The sequence below is a fragment of the Ischnura elegans genome, chromosome 11 (genome assembly GCF_921293095.1).
Source record: "Ischnura elegans chromosome 11, ioIscEleg1.1, whole genome shotgun sequence".
NCBI classification, from domain to species: Eukaryota; Metazoa; Arthropoda; class Insecta; order Odonata; family Coenagrionidae; genus Ischnura; species Ischnura elegans.
Window position 1 is genome coordinate 58,318,187 of NC_060256.1, and position 19,607 is coordinate 58,337,793.

Sequence of the window (19,607 nt, forward strand, 5' to 3'; positions counted from 1 at the left end):
GTAAATAAGGATCTGAGATTTATTACAGTATGCGTGAAGTTATCGTAAATCCCAGTGATGGCGTAGCCAGGAATTTCGTTCGAGGGAGGGGGAGGCAAGTGGGTTCAAACTCAGATGAGTCAGGGGAAATTTAAAAAAAGGGTACTAAGTGAGGAAGAAATATTTTGTGAATTCGTGAATTTTCAATTCATATCAAGAAATCTTTTGTTTTCTCTGAATGAGGCAAAGTAATTGTGTTTTTATATGCCGGGAGGGGAAGTCCGGACAGCCCGTAAATCCACACCCCCCTCGCTACGCCACTGACTCTCAGATATTTGGATTAATCTCACGCCTTTATGTTATCACCTTCAATAACGCATTATTTACAGCAGTAGTGGTAATATCGTCCAACATAATAAATCATCATCATCACTGGTCAACAATCCTAGGATTGGTTTGACGCAGCTCTCCACTCAGTTCTCCTATCAGCTAATCTTTTCACACCTACGTATTTCTTCTCTTTCACATCTCTCTTTACTTGTTCCATATATTTTGTTCGGGGTCTTCCTTTTCCATTCTTGCCTTCCACTTGTCCTTCGACGATTGTCTTCATCAGGCCATCATGTCTCAAGATGTGGCCTATAAGGTTGTTCCGTCTTCTTATTAAATAATATGGCGATAAATAAATTCCCTTAAGGTCTGGTTACACGATATATTAACATGTACGGGTTGATGTCTAAATGTATGAATGCAAAAATGAACGCCAAAATGCACCGTGTGACCATCCTACTTGTGCGAATGCATGCACAGAAAATAGAACCTGTTCTAATTTGGTTCATGCATTCGTACATGTTCCGTTCCGGTCCATAAAAATCATTCACGCAAACAAACATTAACTCGTACGTGTTAATGTATCGTGTAAACAGGCTTTTAGTACGGGAAACTATTTGACCATTACAAATATTTTCTTACATTTATATATAATTATTTATTTACAGCAGTAATTTACAATCGTCCAGCACAATAAATGGCGCAATTCCCTTAGTATGGGAAACTATTTGACCATTATAAATATTTTCTTTCAGCGTCCCAGGAAGCTGCCACTGGAAGGGGAGGTGGTAGCAAGACAGTATGGCGCACCTTGTGTTCAGCCCAATCCCTATAATCCCCAACAAGTGATCGGAAGCGAAGACTGCCTCTTCCTCAACGTATTCACACCCAAGGTAATGTACCAAAGGCAAGGTGACCAAAGCTTCCCACCAATCAGAACCAAGGCATATATCATGTATCTTCGAGCAACAAACTGAGTAAGGGTGGCAGTCATGGGCGTACCCAGAATCAAAATTAGGGGGAGGGGGGACAAAACTAGTTGTGGTCGTTCAAGTTGTAACTTTTTTGCACAGAAAACGTTAATGAAACCAAATTTTTAGGGAAATTATCACAGCAAATTATTAGTTTTTTATAATTATTTGCTTGAAAAAATAATGATATTTATTTTAGTTCCATATCTTATACTAATATCATTTTTCTTTAAAAGGAAAATTTGTTCATGACTTTTGTTTGACATGACCTCCCTCCCCCCGCTGGATATGCCGCCCATGGTGGCAGTGAACATCAAATGCATTTCAGACTTGGTCAACCGTAAAAATCATCTGTATTCGAGCATAGCTTGAATCAAGTCATTAAATAAGGTGATGAAACCACAGTTTTATGGTGATCCAATCAAATTTGGGATCCATTAAGGGAAGAGGCTTTAGAGATACGACTTAAAAAGATAAATATCAACCGAGATGCCGGGTATTCGACCAGCAGCTCTTGGAATCGAACTCTGAAAAAGATTGAGATCGCCAGAGCTAAGTCTTCGCCAATCCTCGGTCCTCCGCCACAAAACTCGGGGCTCGACCATTCCCGCCCCTCATGACGCCGATCTACAACGGTCTCTTCGAATTTTAAGCAGTTGCCTTGAGAATGGGTAACGAGACTGATCCCGAAACGTCAGCTGACCCGAGAGAAGTTCATTTAAGATTTCTCGGGTTTCATACAGGAAATTTTTTTTCATATCTCCTTCCAACGTTTAAAGGTTCACGATATCACGATCCAAAGCAAAAACTACGCATACGCAATTTAAAAAGGATTTGCCACCATATACATCGTGTTGTCTTCCCGATGGAAGGCAAGGTGATCAGATTTGCTCGGGAGAGATTCCTATAGCAAAAGCGGAGGTGATATCCATCATCACGGATGAATATCTAAATGACTTCTCGCATAACTACCGGGAAGTACCGAAATCCTCTGACTATTACTTCCGCATCTCCAAGGCTGATACCAGATTCTACAGCAGAATACTAGCTGATAAACGTAGTGACCATTACGTTACCACGAAAACGGTTTTTCTGGGGTACCCAGCATTTTCGACATTTTATTTAATGCTCTAGATTTTTAAGGACATTAAACAATTAAGGCTGGTCGAAAATCGATTCGATTATACATGTAGTTGTCTTAAAATAATTCATTTTTGAGCTTAATTAAGTGAAAGATGTTAGCGAGTAACAACAAAACCATTGCGCAATCTCAACCATTTTGATATTAATTGTTTTTAATTAATTAATTAAACAGTATCAAATTAAATTTCAAAAATGCTGGATACCCAAGAGAAATCGTTTACTTCCAAGTGCTTACAAAATAATGTTTGCGTTGCCATAGCTCAGTAACCAAGGAAGTTGCGACTCCATGATTATGGACAAAAATATGCTTAAAATTGTCTCTCCTACCACCTCCTGAAGTATTGCAAATTCCTCCCTGTATAATAACATTGGGGAACAGCCATTTTGTTTTCTTAGATCTATGACTTGTTTCTGACTAGCTTTTGGCCCCTGGATAAGAAAATAACCTCAGTTTTTATCTATCACGTCAAATGTTTAAGCTGCAAACCCTATATTTCTCATGTGTACTAAAAAATTGCATATAAGCAAGATTTTTTTAATGAAATTTTACTTTCATAATTATTTATGTAACGAAATCTACAGCTGATTGAATGAAATGTATGATTTATCTACGCGTACGGACGGACAAAAAAATATCAGTGTAGGTAACCTGCACACCACCCTACCTCCCCCAGAGCACATGCCTGCATCTCACTATATCTCCGACGTGACTAAACAACTATGAACCTGTTGCTGTTCTCCTGCGGCGGCAGTCCGAGAGGGTTAATGTAAGGCAATGAGTGCAATGATGCCTACTGTGGACTCATGCTCAATCCAGCAGTGTGATCACATCCACATAAGGGGCAGAGAAAAATCTTGACGAGGTCGGAGAAAACTAAATAAATTTTTAAAATCAACATGCCTATTTTACCCTTACTCAGCTCAAAATTCAAAGTCAACAGAAACTGTGTTAAAAATTGTTCTCCAGTGTAATTGTTCGTACTATATTTCCGTACGCTCTTTCCAGCTGCCTCCATCTAGGGTATCACAATTCGCTCGGGTGCATGATTTCTGCGCAGACGATGAAGATACTCTTTTGCCGGTGATGGTCTGGAGCCACGGGGGTGGATATCGCCAAGGATCGGCCAGCCAGTACGGACCCACGCACCTCATGGACAAAGGAATCGTCGTCGTGACATTCCAGTATAGACTTGGACCCCTCGGTTCGTAAATTTCACATAATTCTTTTGAACAATATATGCCATGAAAATAATTATTTTTTTCTTGGTAAAGTATATATTTATTCGATTTTTCGTATGTAAATTTTTATTTATAAAAAAAAAAAATTTTAATAAAGAGTTAGGAATTTGTTAAAAATGAAACAAGTTACGAGGCGCACTTTTGTACTCAGACGGATAGTTGTATGGTAATATATTTTTAGCCCCCCCCCCACCCCGAAATATAGAAGCACACTTACTTTGCACCACAAAAGAAAACCAAATATTGAAAAATCATAAATTTACAAAAGATTTCCTTGAAAAATGAAGTTTTTCAGTTGTGAAAAGTGCTACAATTAGTTTAAAACCCTATACTTAGTAACCTGTTTCAAAAAAAAATTCCCCCTGTCTCCCCCTCTCCCCCCCCCCCCCCCCCCCCGAACAAAGTTCCTGGCTACGCCACTGGCTTCGTCTGTTCGGAGACAAGTTAGGTCTTGAAAAAGGTGTCAATACACTGCAAAAATTCCATGAACATTGCCTATTGAGGCAAGAATGTTTGCACTGCACCAAAGAAGACAGTTGAAGTACTTGTGCAAGTACAAATGGATCGGTGGGAGAATTTTCAAATGTTGAAGTAGCGGAAAAGATGGCTCATGACGTTTCTTACTGGGCATTACCCTAATAAGCCTCTTTTACAATATAATATCTGACACAATAGAGTTTGAATCAACTATACCCCATGTCCTTCTCTTTCTTCATTCTGATATAATATTAATTTGGCAGTACCTACGTACCTTCGAAATTGAATATCTAACCGTTACCTCACGCTTCACGTTACAACGATGAAATTTTCCTCAAACATCGGCAGGAATTTCTTTCTTGAAAGACATACACGTAACATTATATTAAAACACAATTCATTTTGGCGTGAATTCAAATGACTGTTGTAAAGTCGTAAAAATCAATAAATACTAAGCTTTGAAATTTTTAGCAAAGAAATGGTCACACATGGCGATTTCTTATAGAAAACTATTTTCATATTTTTTCAGTTATTTCCTACCGGTCGCCTGAAAAGATTTGATGTTGGGAGAGTTAAAATTTACTGGAAGACGGCTAAAACCATTCGTAGGGAGATTTGATTAATGCAACAGAGAATTTATTAATCGAGACAGCATTTAAAAATATCAGCTTCTACCTTGTGGAACTCCTTCGCTACCACTTCACTAGCTTACAATAATACTTTTGAATAATAAATGTTCCTTGATAGCAAACCGATCCGAAAAAGAGTGACATCATCATGCACCTTGTAATAAAAGGATTCGGATGACTGCCCATTCTATTCGTTGGAGCATTTTCCTTATTAATGCCTGATGATGAATTAAGTTCATGTGAACGTTACTCTAACGCAAAGCCAAATTTCAAATTTCTCCATGTAATAATGTATGATGAAAGAACTTAATTGATGACAACTTATATACAAGTTCTCTCGTAGGTATTCTAAAGGCCTAATAATTATTTGTTTTTTGCTTTTTTGTTTATATTTTTGAACAATAATTATTATTACTATAACTTATTATATTATACGTAGCATAACACGATTAATAAAATTTGATATTTGAAATTAACGATTTAACTTTGTTGATATTTTGCAATTATGTTCGTAATTAAATGAATCAACTCTCTTGCCATCGTCGCGGAAATTTAATTTTCACAACAGCATTACTTACAAAACGATTACCGTATTTTCCGGCGTATAAGACGACTTTCTAGCACCTAAAATCTTTTTTAAAAAGTCGGGGTCGTCTTATACGCCGGGAATGTGGCAGCAAGGAGGAGGGGTGGCCGCACTGAACAAACACTTCACACATTTGCAGAACCCTAACCCTAACCCAGTGCTGAGATCTAATATACCAGGCTTTGTGAACTTCCATGTTAAAAGGAGGCCAAGGGAGAACCAAGCAAGACAATTAAACCAACGGTCGGAGGCACTTCAACACAATCAGCAGAGGACAGTTGTGAATGCAATGCATTAACAGGCGCGTGAGCACGGAAAATAAATCAGACAACTGGCTTTAACACTGACATACGAAGCAAAAGGCAGTACACTACCTCCCATTCGAAATATGGGCACCACACCCCGAAACACTACGATGGTGCTTCATTTTGGTGTGGGATATGTTCAGGGCTCATTTAACTCCCAGCACCAAGGAAAGGCTTGCGAGACTAAATACAGATTCAGCAGTTATTCCTGCAGGATTGACATCATTGGTACAGCCACTGGATGTGTGCCTAAACAAGCCGTTTAAAGATCGCATTCGAGAACAGTGGAATGAGTGGATGGTTAGCGGTGAGAAGTCACAAAAGGAGGAAACATGCGTGCTCCACAGTTGGATGTTTTGTGCAAATTTGTTATAAAAGCCTGGAATGACATTGATGCAAAAACAGTAATCAAGTCTTTCAAAAAGTGTGGCATATCAAATTCGTTAGATGGTATGGAGGACGACTACTTGTGGCAAAATGAAGAGGAAGTCGAAGCTGAGACCACACCATCTGATACGGAATTTGATCCATATGATGATTGCCTTACAAATGTAGAACAAGACGTTATTGATGTACTGATGATATCAAATGACGAACAGGAGGATTTTAAAGGTTTTTAAATGGAAACTGCGTTGCTGACTCGCAGTGACTTGCGAGCTCTCTCTATCGTTTGTTAACTTCCTTGTATCAGACTGCTTTAGGAAAAGTTTAATCCACTTGCACTGTTTTAGTTTTATATGTTTTATGAGGAACTGACTTATGTTTATTAGTGACCGTTTTCATGCTATCATGTCATGCCATGATGTCATAAGCATATTAATTAAAAATTTCTATATTGAAATCAAATCTGATGTTTTTTATTTACCGGTAGTGTGCGTTGGAAAAGGGGTAGTCTTATACGGAGAGTATAGCACGAATTATATATTTTAACAAAAAAGTTGGGGGTCGTCTTATACGCCCAGTCGTCTTATACGCCGGAAAATACGGTACTTAGCATCAGAAAAACAATCAATCAAACTTTGACCACAAATTATTACCTCAGATTATAGTTGGAGTTATGTGCGTTAATGGATAAGAATTCTCGAACAAGTATCAATTCAAATACATTGTTAGATTTTTTTTATACCATACATTGCTTTGAAAAATCTTTTTAACACTCAAAAGCTATAGCCCTGGAGGTGCAAAAATAAATCTGCTAAAAATTGGCAGGAGGATTGAATAATTTTATTAGTGATCTAATTCCAAAATAATAATCGGGTATATTGGGTCAATATTGATTCAGTGATATTTTGGGTCTTTTCACCTCACTTCAAAGGAGGTTTGGCCATTTGATTGTCAGATTTTGTATTCGATATTTGCTGGGGTTAGTTTGGGGTATGTTTACCTGAAACTACATACATTGGGAACGTTTCTTGAAAAAATGTATAAGATTATGGCGATTTTTAATATGCTTCACATTTTAGCAAAAACAAACATGCCGTAGATCCATTATTTTGATCTCACTGAGCCAACATTTTGATATAGAATTTTAATATCAATGAAACTGATTTTATTCCACACCATTTAATCGTTAACTTTCAGTGCCTTAAAAAATAGGTGGCTAACTATTCCTATATACTCCATCTCAGAATAGGCCAAAACTTTCATTTTACAAACCAAACTAACCTGACTTCCTATTCCACAAGCAAAATTTGGAGATAACTCATGCATAAGTTTTAGCATGCGTTTAAGTTACAACTCATTTACGCTGCGTACAATGATGCACGTTTTCCTTTCTGACGTTAGGTTTCCTTAGCCATGGAAACAAGGATTCTCCCGGGAATGCGGCGCTGTGTGACCAGCTGGCGGTCTTGGAGTGGGTCAAAGAACACATTCACGCCTTCGGAGGGGATCCAATGAGAGTGTCCCTGGCGGGGCATGACGCCGGGGCCTCTGCGGCGATGCTGCTCACACAGTCCAAGCACGGCCAAGGTGAGGATAGACTTTTCTAGACCGCAGCGTAGTCAAGTAATTGTGAGTCCACTTGTGCTATGGTCTCGTACCAATGGAGTAATTGCTGCTCAATGGAAACGAGACTCCAGGGCGGGCTCGCCGGTTGCACTCCTGGGGCAGGGATTCTAAGCGCTAGCTTTTCTCCTCTGCACCCAGAAGGGGAAGGACGGGAAGGAACAAGGAAGGAGGCGCCGCCGCGATAGGAGCCCGACGACGCCTCCTGGGAGGGGATAGGGAAGGAAGGGAAGGGACGAGGAATGCCGCACCGTCACAAAGGCGGGCGGGTTCAACTATTAGCGAAACCAAGCATACGCAATTAATGTTCTAACGATCTTGGAGGACCATTCCATGAGGAAGAAGGATCCAACGACCAAATCGTTAGATAGTAATTGCTGCTCAGTAAGAACTCACAGCACCTGCAGTCACGTATTCGCGTTATTTGTAGTAATGATCATATTCTTTATACCCAAGTAGAATGCATGCGGCCAATACATAGTATTTTGAATGCTGGATCAAATAAGTAACTCCCTAGATGGTCAATTATATTGTAATACAATAGTTTTGGGTGCATAAAATCTGGTTATTACTATCTCATGTAGTTTCACTTCAGGTCACGGGTATCGTCATCTGCGTAGTAATGATATTATTCGTATTAATTTGTATACAGGAGGCTGATCAGAGGGTTTTACTTTAAGCCTGAATCATACGATCATTTTTTCCGTCCCTCAGAGCTCCAGTGATTGGTTTTCATGGACCAAATTAGTGACCGATTGACCCATCAATTTATGGATCACACGGTCATTCCTGCCAAGGCCCAGCAAGGCGATTTTTGGGGGATAACCCCGCCCCCTGAGCTTAGCGATTTTTTAAAATGTAAAAATATTTTAATGTGACAAATTTTGTAATTAATTTCCGGGGGACGGATGACTCACAAACAAAACATCAAAGTATTCACACAGCCGTAAAACTCACCATTTTGAACCATTTATCTAAAAACTTTTGAGAGGGAGGGCCCCCGTGCCTGCTGCTTATCCTGGCGGGTATTCCATACCCCGCCAGATCCTTTAGTGTTAGTTACGCCTAAAACCCCCCTAGATTTAATTCTTAGCTGCGCCCCTGATTCCACCGTCCGTTTTTCCATCGCTTATGCTGTCACTGGTTCGCGGATGATCAGGCGTTGATTAGCCAGTCAGCGAGAGGGCTTCAGGCTCTATTGAATGCGTTAGACGAGCGGTGCGAGGAGAATGGGATGACAATTAATCACAAGAAGACCAAGGTAATTCGGTTTTGTAAAGCTTCGCGAGCGAGGAATGTGAGACTCAAGATAAAACTTGAGCAGGTAGAGCAATTCAACTATTTAGGCAGCACATTGGAGGAAAACGGATACAGTAGTAAGGACATCAGGAAGCGAATTGCATTAGCAAAGGAGGTGTTCATGAACAGGAAAGAGCTTCTGAGAACATCGTTATGTAAGAGTTTAAAGAAAAGGTTAGTGAAGAGTTTGATTTGGAGTGTAGCGCTCTACGGTGCGGAAACGTGGACATTGAGGTAAGACGACGAGAGAAGATTGGAGGCATTCGAGATGTGGGTATGGAGAAGAATGGAGAGGGTGAAATGGACGGAGAGGAAAAGGAACGACGAAGTGTTGGATATGGTTGGCGAGGAGAGGCAGATTTACATGAGGTACGGAGGAGACAGAAGGTATGGATGGAGCGAATACTTAGCGGGGAGGGGATATTGAAAATGGTGTTAGAGGGTAGAATGTTAGGGAAACGAGGGAGGGGAAGGAAAATGATAGGATTTTTAGATAGATTGAAAGGGAATCGGCCTTACAATTAATTGAAGAAGGCAGTGCGGGAAGGAAAGAGAGGCTCCCAGGTTATTTCTTTAGCACTCCATGGAAACCTACCTTAAACGGTAGAATACTCTAGTGAATATTCCGACACTTTCCGTATTTACAATTGTTGTCCAATTAAATTCCAAGCTTGGCTTTACAATGGTTACTAGCGGCTGTGCGTTCTGATTGGCTGAAGTACGGTGCCGGCGATGATTTTAGCGATGAAAAAATTGAGCTTGCTGAGTGATGGAGAAAAGGGATGAGATTTCCATCCCTGGAGCCATTGCGGAAAATAATAGCGAGAAGCGCTTATTTTTTCCCCCCATCGCTGGAGATGTCCCTCGAAAGGGATGGAAAAAATGATCGTGTGATTCAAACATTAACTTGAAATTTCTATGGGTAATAAGCGTGAAAGCGCAATCAATGTTTATTGAAGTGAAAACTTATGGCGCGTTGAGCACTTGTGGATATGTAGATGGTTAAAAGAAAGTGGACTCGCAACACCGCCACCGTTACTATATATACATATAATCATGTATATTCTGCATATACACAGTATACTCGCTATATATACCATACTTTTGGAGGGGTACAAACCATTGGACTCGCATCACCGTCACCATCACCGCTACTTATTATATGTGTAATTGTATTTTCTGTATGTACGCTATTGTGTATGGGTAAAAGTGTAAACTTCTTATGACGCGTTGAGCACTTTTGTAGATGGATAAAAGAAAGTGACTTGCGTCACCGTCACCTCCACTACATATATGTATAATTGTGTATATTCTGTATACACACAGTATACTCGCTATATACAAGTACTTGTGGAGAGGTACAAACCATTAGACTCGCATCACCGTCACCGTTACCGCTACTAAATATATGTGTAATTGTGTATACTCCATATATACACAGTATACTCACTATACACACATTACTTGTGGAGGGGTAAAAGCCATTAGACTCGCATCACCGTCACCGTCACCAGTCCATACTCGTGCAGGAGAGTGTACTAAATACAAGAATAGTGAAGGTTAGTACAATATAACTCAATTTCTTCTTATACGTTCAATTGGAGTAGCTTATTCGAATGTTGTGCCATAAAATTAATTTATAAATTAGAAGTGTTTACTTTTTTCATTCCGAACAAGGTCTTTTCCGGTCCGTGGTGGCCATGAGCGGAACTTCTCTGTCTGCATGGGCAACGGAGTCCAAGCCACGTGCTTCGGCGAGGAGCATTGCGGGCAAGGTGAAGTGTCCGACGGGTGAAAACAACACGGTCGAGACGGTCAAGTGTCTGCAAGAAGTGTCTGCTAAGGACCTCGTCATCAGCGGCATGGGCATGGCGGTAAGGACCCAGCCATACTCAAGCGGATTCTACTGATAAACCCCTTTACCAACCTATCACAGTATGGCCCCCTTACCAAGCGGAGTAGTGCACTAACTTACGTATTCCTTAATGCATGTTTCTGAATTTTCCTAGTATTTCTAACAGCATGTTTTGCATGTCCCAGCTTCACAGGCCGATTGCTTTCATTAGTAGTATATATATTAATCCAAGGGCGGATCAAGGATTTTTTTTCTGCGGGGCAAGCCTAATGACGGGCAAAACGTCTTCTCATATTTGAGATAAAATACTGTTGAGAAAGGTATGGTTCGCGAGAAATAACATAAGCAGTTAAGATAAAGATCCGCTTAAATAAACAAAAGAACTATTGTTCTATACAAAGAGATCGCTCCGATCTTTCACCAACATAACTGACTGTTGGCTAGTGAGTGACTGCTTCTTGCTCACTTGAATCACAATACAGGTAATCTACAATTAGCCTGCGCATGCGTACAAAGCACGCACCAGAAAGCGCTGATATTACAAAAGTATTCACACAATAAATAGGCATTGTTAACAAATACAACATAAAACAACTACTGCACGAAATATCCTCTTTTATAATGTGAACGTTATTAATATGAAAATATAAATTAGTCACATATTATATAATACCGATAGTTTTCGAACCCTTTTCCCACTTAAACGAAGCAATTTTTAGAGTACTGATTAGCGAATGAGCAATGACCGCCAAATCTTTCTTTTTGTCTTGGGCTCAAGGCTCAAATGATTTAGGCTCCGTAATTCACAAAACATAGCGAACGTAATGATAAACGTATTAAAACTCTTGTCTATTTTTTAAGCGTTTTGGGAGGGCACTTACCCCCGTGTCCCCTCCCCCTAAATCCGCCTGTGTTATTAATTACATACCTTATGTGTCATATGTAGCGTACTATGCTGCGTAGTGCATGTTCGCGGTAGTAAATTTTAATGCTCTTGTGCATGTTGGCGATGGTTCACCCCCTGCCAAACACCTCTGCAGGTGGGTTGCCGGTAATATGTAGATCACTTAACTATGAATGAGGCGCTAACCAAAAAATGTGGTGAAGTGGAAGAGACACTTAAATTCTTAATTTAGATATCATATTATCTCGAGCTAAGTACTTAACATTTTCCCACTTTCATTTTATTTAAATAGGCATTGTTCACATTCCAACATTTGATTCGCATTACCTCCAGTATAAAAGTAATAACTGCGACAGTGTAGATTTAAAGTCTCAGTCATGTAGCAGAAAAAAGTGTTGCTGGGGCAAATTACAGGATTATAAAAAAAACGGCGTGACTTTGAGAATGGTGAAAATGAAAAAAATACTTAAGAGTTTATGTTTTATTATTCTTCGCATTTGATGTACCAATTAATTTTATAGCATAATTAACAATTTTCAGTATGTGCACACTTAGTTGCTAGACAAATGTCCAAACGGTACTCTACTTCTGTTCGAACATTAGTTAACATTTCTTGATTAATGGTTGTAATTGCTCCATTAATTCTGTTCATTAAGTGGTTAAGGTCGACATTTTTTTAACCCATATACAATGCTTCAGATGTAATCCCAGGAGAAAAAATTTGTTCCCGTTTTTACCTCCCTTTCTTCTGCTTTCCCGGTTGTAGACTATCCATTGAACGACTGGCCTAACTTCCCTCCCCTCAACGGCAAGTTAATCGTAATGACCCCCTCCGCATATCCTCTTTTCGCCGTGCAATACGGCAGCCAATGGAAACCAGATCATTGTGAAGGAGGGTGATACGTCCACCAAGATCAACAGCTAAAGTCAAGTTGGGCAACTTACAGGGATATCTCCTTAAATGTTATTCTCGCCGTGGACATACAAGCAGCAAATTTCGCTTATATTGACCCCATGGACGTCAGATTTTTCTCTAAAAATGAACATTTTCGATGCTAGCTATTAGTGTCGCATGCTATGTCAGAAGGTATGTTCGTAAATGGTATCATTAGAATTTGTTTACGTCTTGCGTCGCCCTCCGAAGCTTTCCAAGTTGTTGACTGCCCATTGAAAGGCTGGTTTATCGTACCTCCCCTCAACGGCTGGCTAGTCGTAATGTACCCCTCCGCTTATCCTCTTTTTCCCGCACAAGCCAATGGAAAGCAGGTCATTGTGAAGGAGGGTGAGTAGCCGTCCTCCAACAGAAGCACCTCAAGTTAAGTGGGGCAACTTACAGGGATACCTCCTTATATGTTATTCTCGCCGTGGAGCTACAAGCTTCAAATCTCGCTTATTTTGGCCCCTGGGACGTCAGATTTTCTCAACAATGAACATTTTCGATGCTAGCTATTAGTGTCGCATGCTATGTCAGGAGGTATGTTCGTAAATGGTATCATTAGAATTTGTTTACGTCTTGCGTCGCCCTTTCCAAGTTGTTGACTGCCCATTGAACGGCTGGTTTATCGTACCTCCCCTCAACGGCTGGCTAGTCGTAATGTACCCCTCCGCTTATCCTCTTTTTCCCGCACAAGCCAATGGAAAGCAGGTCATTGTGAAGGAGGGTGAGTAGCCGTCCTCCAACAGAAGCACCTCAAGTTAAGTGGGGCAACTTACAGGGATACCTCCTTATATGTTATTCTCGCCGTGGAGCTACAAGCTTCAAATCTCGCTTATTTTGGCCCCTGGGACGTCAGATTTTCTCAACAATGAACATTTTCGATGCTAGCTATTAGTGTCGCATGCTATGTCAGGAGGTATGTTCGTAAATGGTATCATTAGAATTTGTTTACGTCTTGCGTCGCCCTTTCCAAGTTGTTGACTGCCCATTGAACGGCTGGTTTATCGTACCTCCCCTCAACGGCTGGCTAGTCGTAATGCACCCATCCGCTTATCCTCTTTTTCCCGCACAAGCCAATGGAAAGCAGGCAGCAAGCAAGTCAGGTGAAGGAGGGTGAGTAGTCGTTCGGACACAGAAACACCTCAAGTTAAGTTGGGCAACTTACAGGGATATCTCCTTAAATGTTATTCTCGCCGTGGACATACAAGCAGCAAATTTCGCTTATTTTGACCCCATGAACGTCAGATTTTTCTCTAAAAATGAACATTTTCGATGCTAGCTATTAGTGTTGCATGTTATGTCAGGAGGTATGTTCATAAATGGTATCATTAGAATTTGTTTACGTCTTGCGTCGCCCTCCGAAGCTTTCGAAGTTGTTCACTGCCCATTGACCGGCTGGCTTATCGTACCTCCCCTCAACGGCTGATAGTCGTAATGCACCCCCTCCGCTTATCCTATTTTTCCCACGCAAGCCAATGGAAAGCATGTCATTTTGATGGAGGGTGAGTAGTCGTTCGGCAACAGAAACACCTCAAGTTAAGTTGGGCAACTTACAGGGATACCTCCTTAAATGTTATTCTCGCCGTGGACATACAAGCCTCAAATTTCGCTTATTTTGGCCCCTGGGACATCAGATTTTTCTCTAAAAATGAACATTTTCGATGCTAGCTATTAGTTTCGCATGTTATGTCAGGAGGTATGCTCGTAAATGGTATCATTAGAATTTGTTTACGTTTCTGCGTCGCCTTATGCCGCTTTCGGGCTTGTTGACTGTCGACTGAAATGGCTGGCTTCCCGTAATGCACCCCTCACGCTATTCCTCCCTCTGCTGGATACAACGCCAGACAATGGTATAACAGCATATTGGAGTAGGTTGAGTAGTCGCGCTCCAACAACAGCATATGAAGTCAAGCGGGCCAACGTAGAGGGTGCCTCCTTTCACTTTTTCCTCGCCGTGTAGATAGAAGCCTTGAATATAACCCATATTTGTCTCTAACACCCCAATTACGCTCTAATGACAGCATCTTTGAAGCCGCCTATGATAGTCGTAAAATATATCAGTGGGCATTTTCGTACATGGTAATATTGCCACTGCTGTATGGATTTATTTCAGTAGTCTTTGATCCTCTAATTTCAAATTTGAAAATCTTCTGGTGATATTCGCACTCACTGTAAAAATGAAGGTTAAATTTCAAGTTATTTTCACAGCAGTTTTTCAATAAAATGACTACTTTTAATATGCTTGTAAAGGGTAAAATATATATGCATTTCCGCCATTGGGACGCAATTCATTTACCTACAAGCTGATTTTAAAATGCTGAGATGCCCACTGTCAGCTCTCCTCTGCTTTTTGCTCTTCAAAAATAGAGAAAATAGTTGCATCATGATAGGTACTTACATTTTAAATAGAGAAAATATAAAATATCTTCAGGCTTTAATTTTCATGAATAAAAGATAATTTTGAAAGGTTCACTAACATATTTTAAGGTGCACCAACGGCCACTAATATATTTTAAAAATTAACCCATTTTTTGTTTAAGTGTATCATTTTCGGCCTTTCACAGTAATAGTACAATGTAAACATACATTAACTCCTTTTTGGGAACTGTAACGCACCAAATAACTGAATTTCTGGATTAATAGATTATTCGGGGGGGTATTATTCATGGCTCTCAGAGTTGTTATGTACTTACCTTTTAAATCCGCATATTAGGAAAGTAGACCTTAGGGTTACCTTAGGTAGATGCATATAATTTAAAGGCAAATGTAAAAAGGCAACATTAATATTTATTGGGAACTAGTACAGACTGCTATGAGGATAACATAAATTAGCAAACATGACAGCTCAGTATTAAATATTTCCTGAACGAACTTCTTCATGACGCCTGCATAAAAAAGAATAGAATAAAACATAAAATTAGTTAACTTAATTTAAATTGATTCCTACATTAAAGGAATGCAACATCTAATGAAAACACAAGAAAGTTATGCGAAATTGTAGGACTTAATGAGTTTCAAACAACTTGAGATATTATTAAAATGGCTATAAAGGACCGTGAAACATAATTTTTGAGAAAATCAACACAAAATAAATAAGACAATACAGGAATAAAATTGTGAAGATAATTTCATAATTCAAAACCTTTATAAGAGAGAAGACGTGGAAATGCAGCTCAGCAATTTCTCACAAGATAATTCCCTGAAACTGTTGCAAAGTAGTAGGTATTTCAATACCAGGTCAAAATTAAAAGAAGATTCAATTACCATCTGTAGAAAAATGTATAAAGTTAATTTCTATATCGAAACACAATATGGTATAGAGATATAAAAAAGGAGAGAATTAATTTAAAATTATGTACATATGTTAGGTTTTCTACTAGTTTCCGTAGATTTGCATTGAATATGATTACCATTTCACCGTCATCCAAACCAGTCCCCTATTCCACAGCATTTATTTCTTTACTTACGAGGATGACCTATCACACCCCATTGGCGATTAACCCTTGCTTCTCTATCCCCTTCCCTACTTAACAATCATCCTTCCGCGAATCATCCAGGGAGTCTTCCTGAATGCATGCACGCAAAATCTACAAGACCCACATGTGAGATTTATTGAACATTGGAACAAACACTTTAAGTTATTCAATGTACTTTCTTTGGGGTTCTAATGATTTTTTCCAGAAAATCTGCCATCACCATTACACTCCCAGGAAGGCTTCTTCAGAGATCTCTCGCAACGTCCTCGTAACAACTGATTGGCTGTCTTCTAAAGGCCTGGTTATACGGTACATTAACACGTACGAGTTAATGTTCGTTTGCGTGAATGATTTTGGTGGATCGGAGCGGAACATGTACGAATGCATGAACCAAATTAGAACAGGTTCTATTTTCCGTTCATCATGCATTCGCAGAAGTTGAATGGTTACACGGTGCATTTTCTTGTTCATTCACGCGTTCATACATTTAGACATTAATTACGTGTTAATGTATCGTGTAACCAGGCCTTAAGGACGAATAATAGGTCCATTTCAGGGCTGCCTTAATCTAAGGTAATAGAATGAAGTTTGCTGGGGCGACTTCTGGAATATATGGGGTTGAGGTAGCGTTTGAGCCTCGTGTTTTGCTAGGAACTCGCGAACTTGAAGAGCGGTGTGGCAAGGCGCTTCGTCAAGATGGAATAGCAAGATAGAGAAATATCTTTTCTCGTCCCGATCAGGGGCGCAGCTAAGAATTTAGGTTAGGGGGGATTTTGGGCACAATACTTGGGGGTGTGGGGGTATTGCATACTCGCCAGGGTAATCAGGAGTTCCGTGGGCCCTCTTCCAGAAAAAATTTGAGACCAATGGTTCAAAATGGCGAGTTTAACGGCTTTCTGAGGGATATTTGATTAATCCTAACACTATTCTTTAAGTAATACTGATCCAATTAAGTAAAATGGATTAAACTTAAAAATTTCTCTGAGCTCTGGGGGTGGGGGGGGTGGTTATCCCCTAAAACCCCCCTCGCTGCGCCACAGGTCCCGATGACCCTTTTTTGGAGTCATTCCAGCACGTACATGCTAAGAGAAGCAGTAACCTTCGTCTTTTGAGAAAGAAATCCCTCGTAGACCACTCCTTTGCTGTCTAAAATGACAGTGAACACTTATTTAACTTTTGATTTGTTCATTCTCGGCATTTCGGAGATTTACCTCCCCCGGTCCTAGCCCTTCTTTAAGACGTTTAACCACCTCGAAACTTCCGAGAAGAACAGTGCAGAGTCCCCGCAAGCCCCACGAATCAGTTTTTTTGTCTCCTCAAGAGAATTTTTCAGTATAGCACAACGCTTTACTTTGCTCGATTTTCGATTCCATTTTTTTTGACACGGTCGGCGCCCAGAGGTTTACAATCATTCTCGTCCAGTCGCTCCCACAGTTTGGAGAGCGCTGAAAATGGTTGCAAAGCTTAGCGTTGACCCGAAAGACTTCAAGTGATTTGATCCCACTCCAGCTAATAGGAGCGGTGTAGGAAATTCGCTTGCATTACTTTCGGGGCGTACCCTGAATAATGAGCTCCGGAGGTTAATAAAGTTAAAGGTAGCATGGGTAAAAATGCACTGTAGCCCTGGGAAGATTTATGCGTCGCTGAACATGTTGTCGGTAGCAGTAGGTACTGTGCATATGACACTAGTTTGTTGATTAATTGTTAGGGAAATAGCTTCGGAAAAATTAACCGATTATAACCCAATGCTGTTTCCAAGCAAGATCAAAAATGTATAAATTTTCAGTAATATTTAATAAATAACTGAACTACCCATTAGTTTGTGAAGTAAATTGTAATGATGAAATATAACACGATAACTATTAATTAGTGCAAAATTTTTACGTTTGGAATCATTAGAATTTGTTTATGTTTTTCATCGCTTTCTGCTGCTTTCGTGGTTGTTGACTGTCCATTGAAAGGCTACTTATCGTCCCCACCTTAAAGGCTGGCTATTTATTATGCACTCACTCCGCTTATCCATTTTTCGCTGAACCCCACGCCAGATAATGGCAAACAGAGCTATGCGAAGGAGGGTGAGTAGTTGACCGCGATGAGAAACAGCTCAAGTCAAATGGGCAACTTACGGGGATACCTTCTTATATGTTATTCTCGCTGTGGAGGTAGAAGCCTCAAATCTCGCTTATTTTGGCCCCTGTGACGTCAGATTTTCTCAATAATGCACATTTTCGAAGCCGGCTATTAGAGTCGTATGTTATGTTAGGAGGTATGCTCTTAAATGGTATCATTAGAATTTGTTTACGTTTTTGCGTCGCCCTCTGCAGCTTTAGAGGTTGTTGACTGTCCATTGAACGGCTGCATTATCGTCCCTGCCCTCAACGGCTGGCAATTCACAGCCCCCTCCGATTACCTCTTTCCCCTGAGCACAACACCAGTCAATTGCAAACAAAGCATATGGAAGGAGGGTGAGTAGTCGTCCTCCAACAGAAGCACCTCAAGTTAAGTGGGGCAACTTACAGGGATACCTCCTTATATGTTATTCTCGCCGTGGAGCTACAAGCTTCAAATCTCGCTTATTTTGACCCCTGGGACGTCAGATTTTCTAAATTACGGACATTTTCGAAGCCGGGTATTAGTGTCGTATGTTATGTTAGGAGGTATGCTCGTAAATGGTGTAATTAGAATTTGTATACGTATTTGCGTCGCCCTCTGCAGCTTTAGAGGTTGTTGACTGTCCATTGAACGGCTGCATTATCGTACCTCCCCTCAACGGCTGGCTATTCACAGCCCCCTCCTCTTTCCGCTGAGCACAACACCAGTCAATTGCAGAAGCACCTCAAGTTAAGTGGGGCAACTTACAGGGATACCTCCGTATATGTTATTCTCGCCGTGGAGCTAAAAGCTTCAAATCTCGCTTATTTTGGCCCCTGGGACGTCAGATTTTCTCAATAATGGACATTTTCGAAGCCGGGTAATAGAGTCACATGTTATGTCAGGAGGTATTCTCGTGAATGGTATCTTAATATTTGTAATGATACCATTTGTAAAATGTATAATGTAAATTTTTTTGGTCGCCTTCTGCTGCTTTTGAGGTTGTCGACTGTCGACATTAACGGCACAGTTCTCCTAATGCACCCCTCATGCTTCCTCTTCCTCCCTCTGCACCCCAAATAATCACTAATGACAGTGTCTTCGACAGTAAATATATTAGTAGGTAATCTCGTAAATGGTAATAATTACCACTGCTGCTTGAATTTATTACTGCAGGCTTTGATCCTCTAGAGCATACTTGTGTTAAATTTGGCAATAAAGTTATGTTGTCGCATATTTATTTGCATTTAATGTAAAATTGAAGGGAAAATTTGAATCTTTTTTCACAACAGTGTATCAAATAAGTAACTTCTTTTTAATGTCTTAGTGAAGGGTAAAATACTCTTGCATTGCTGCCATTTCGATGCAATTCACTTACC

The 19,607-nt window shown here is 40.2% G+C and overlaps 1 protein-coding gene across 1 annotated transcript in view; it reads left to right on the forward strand.

Annotated features, from left to right (window-relative positions):
- LOC124167543 (carboxylesterase 4A) overlaps window positions 1-19,607 on the forward strand; it is a 44,149-nt gene that overhangs the window by 8,820 nt on the left and 15,722 nt on the right. Inside the window, exons 3-6 of the mRNA XM_046545496.1 lie at window positions 1,065-1,202; window positions 3,430-3,625; window positions 7,445-7,630; window positions 10,643-10,839. Coding sequence (XP_046401452.1) covers window positions 1,065-1,202; window positions 3,430-3,625; window positions 7,445-7,630; window positions 10,643-10,839 — 717 coding nt within the window. The remainder of the gene's footprint in view (window positions 1-1,064; window positions 1,203-3,429; window positions 3,626-7,444; window positions 7,631-10,642; window positions 10,840-19,607) is intronic.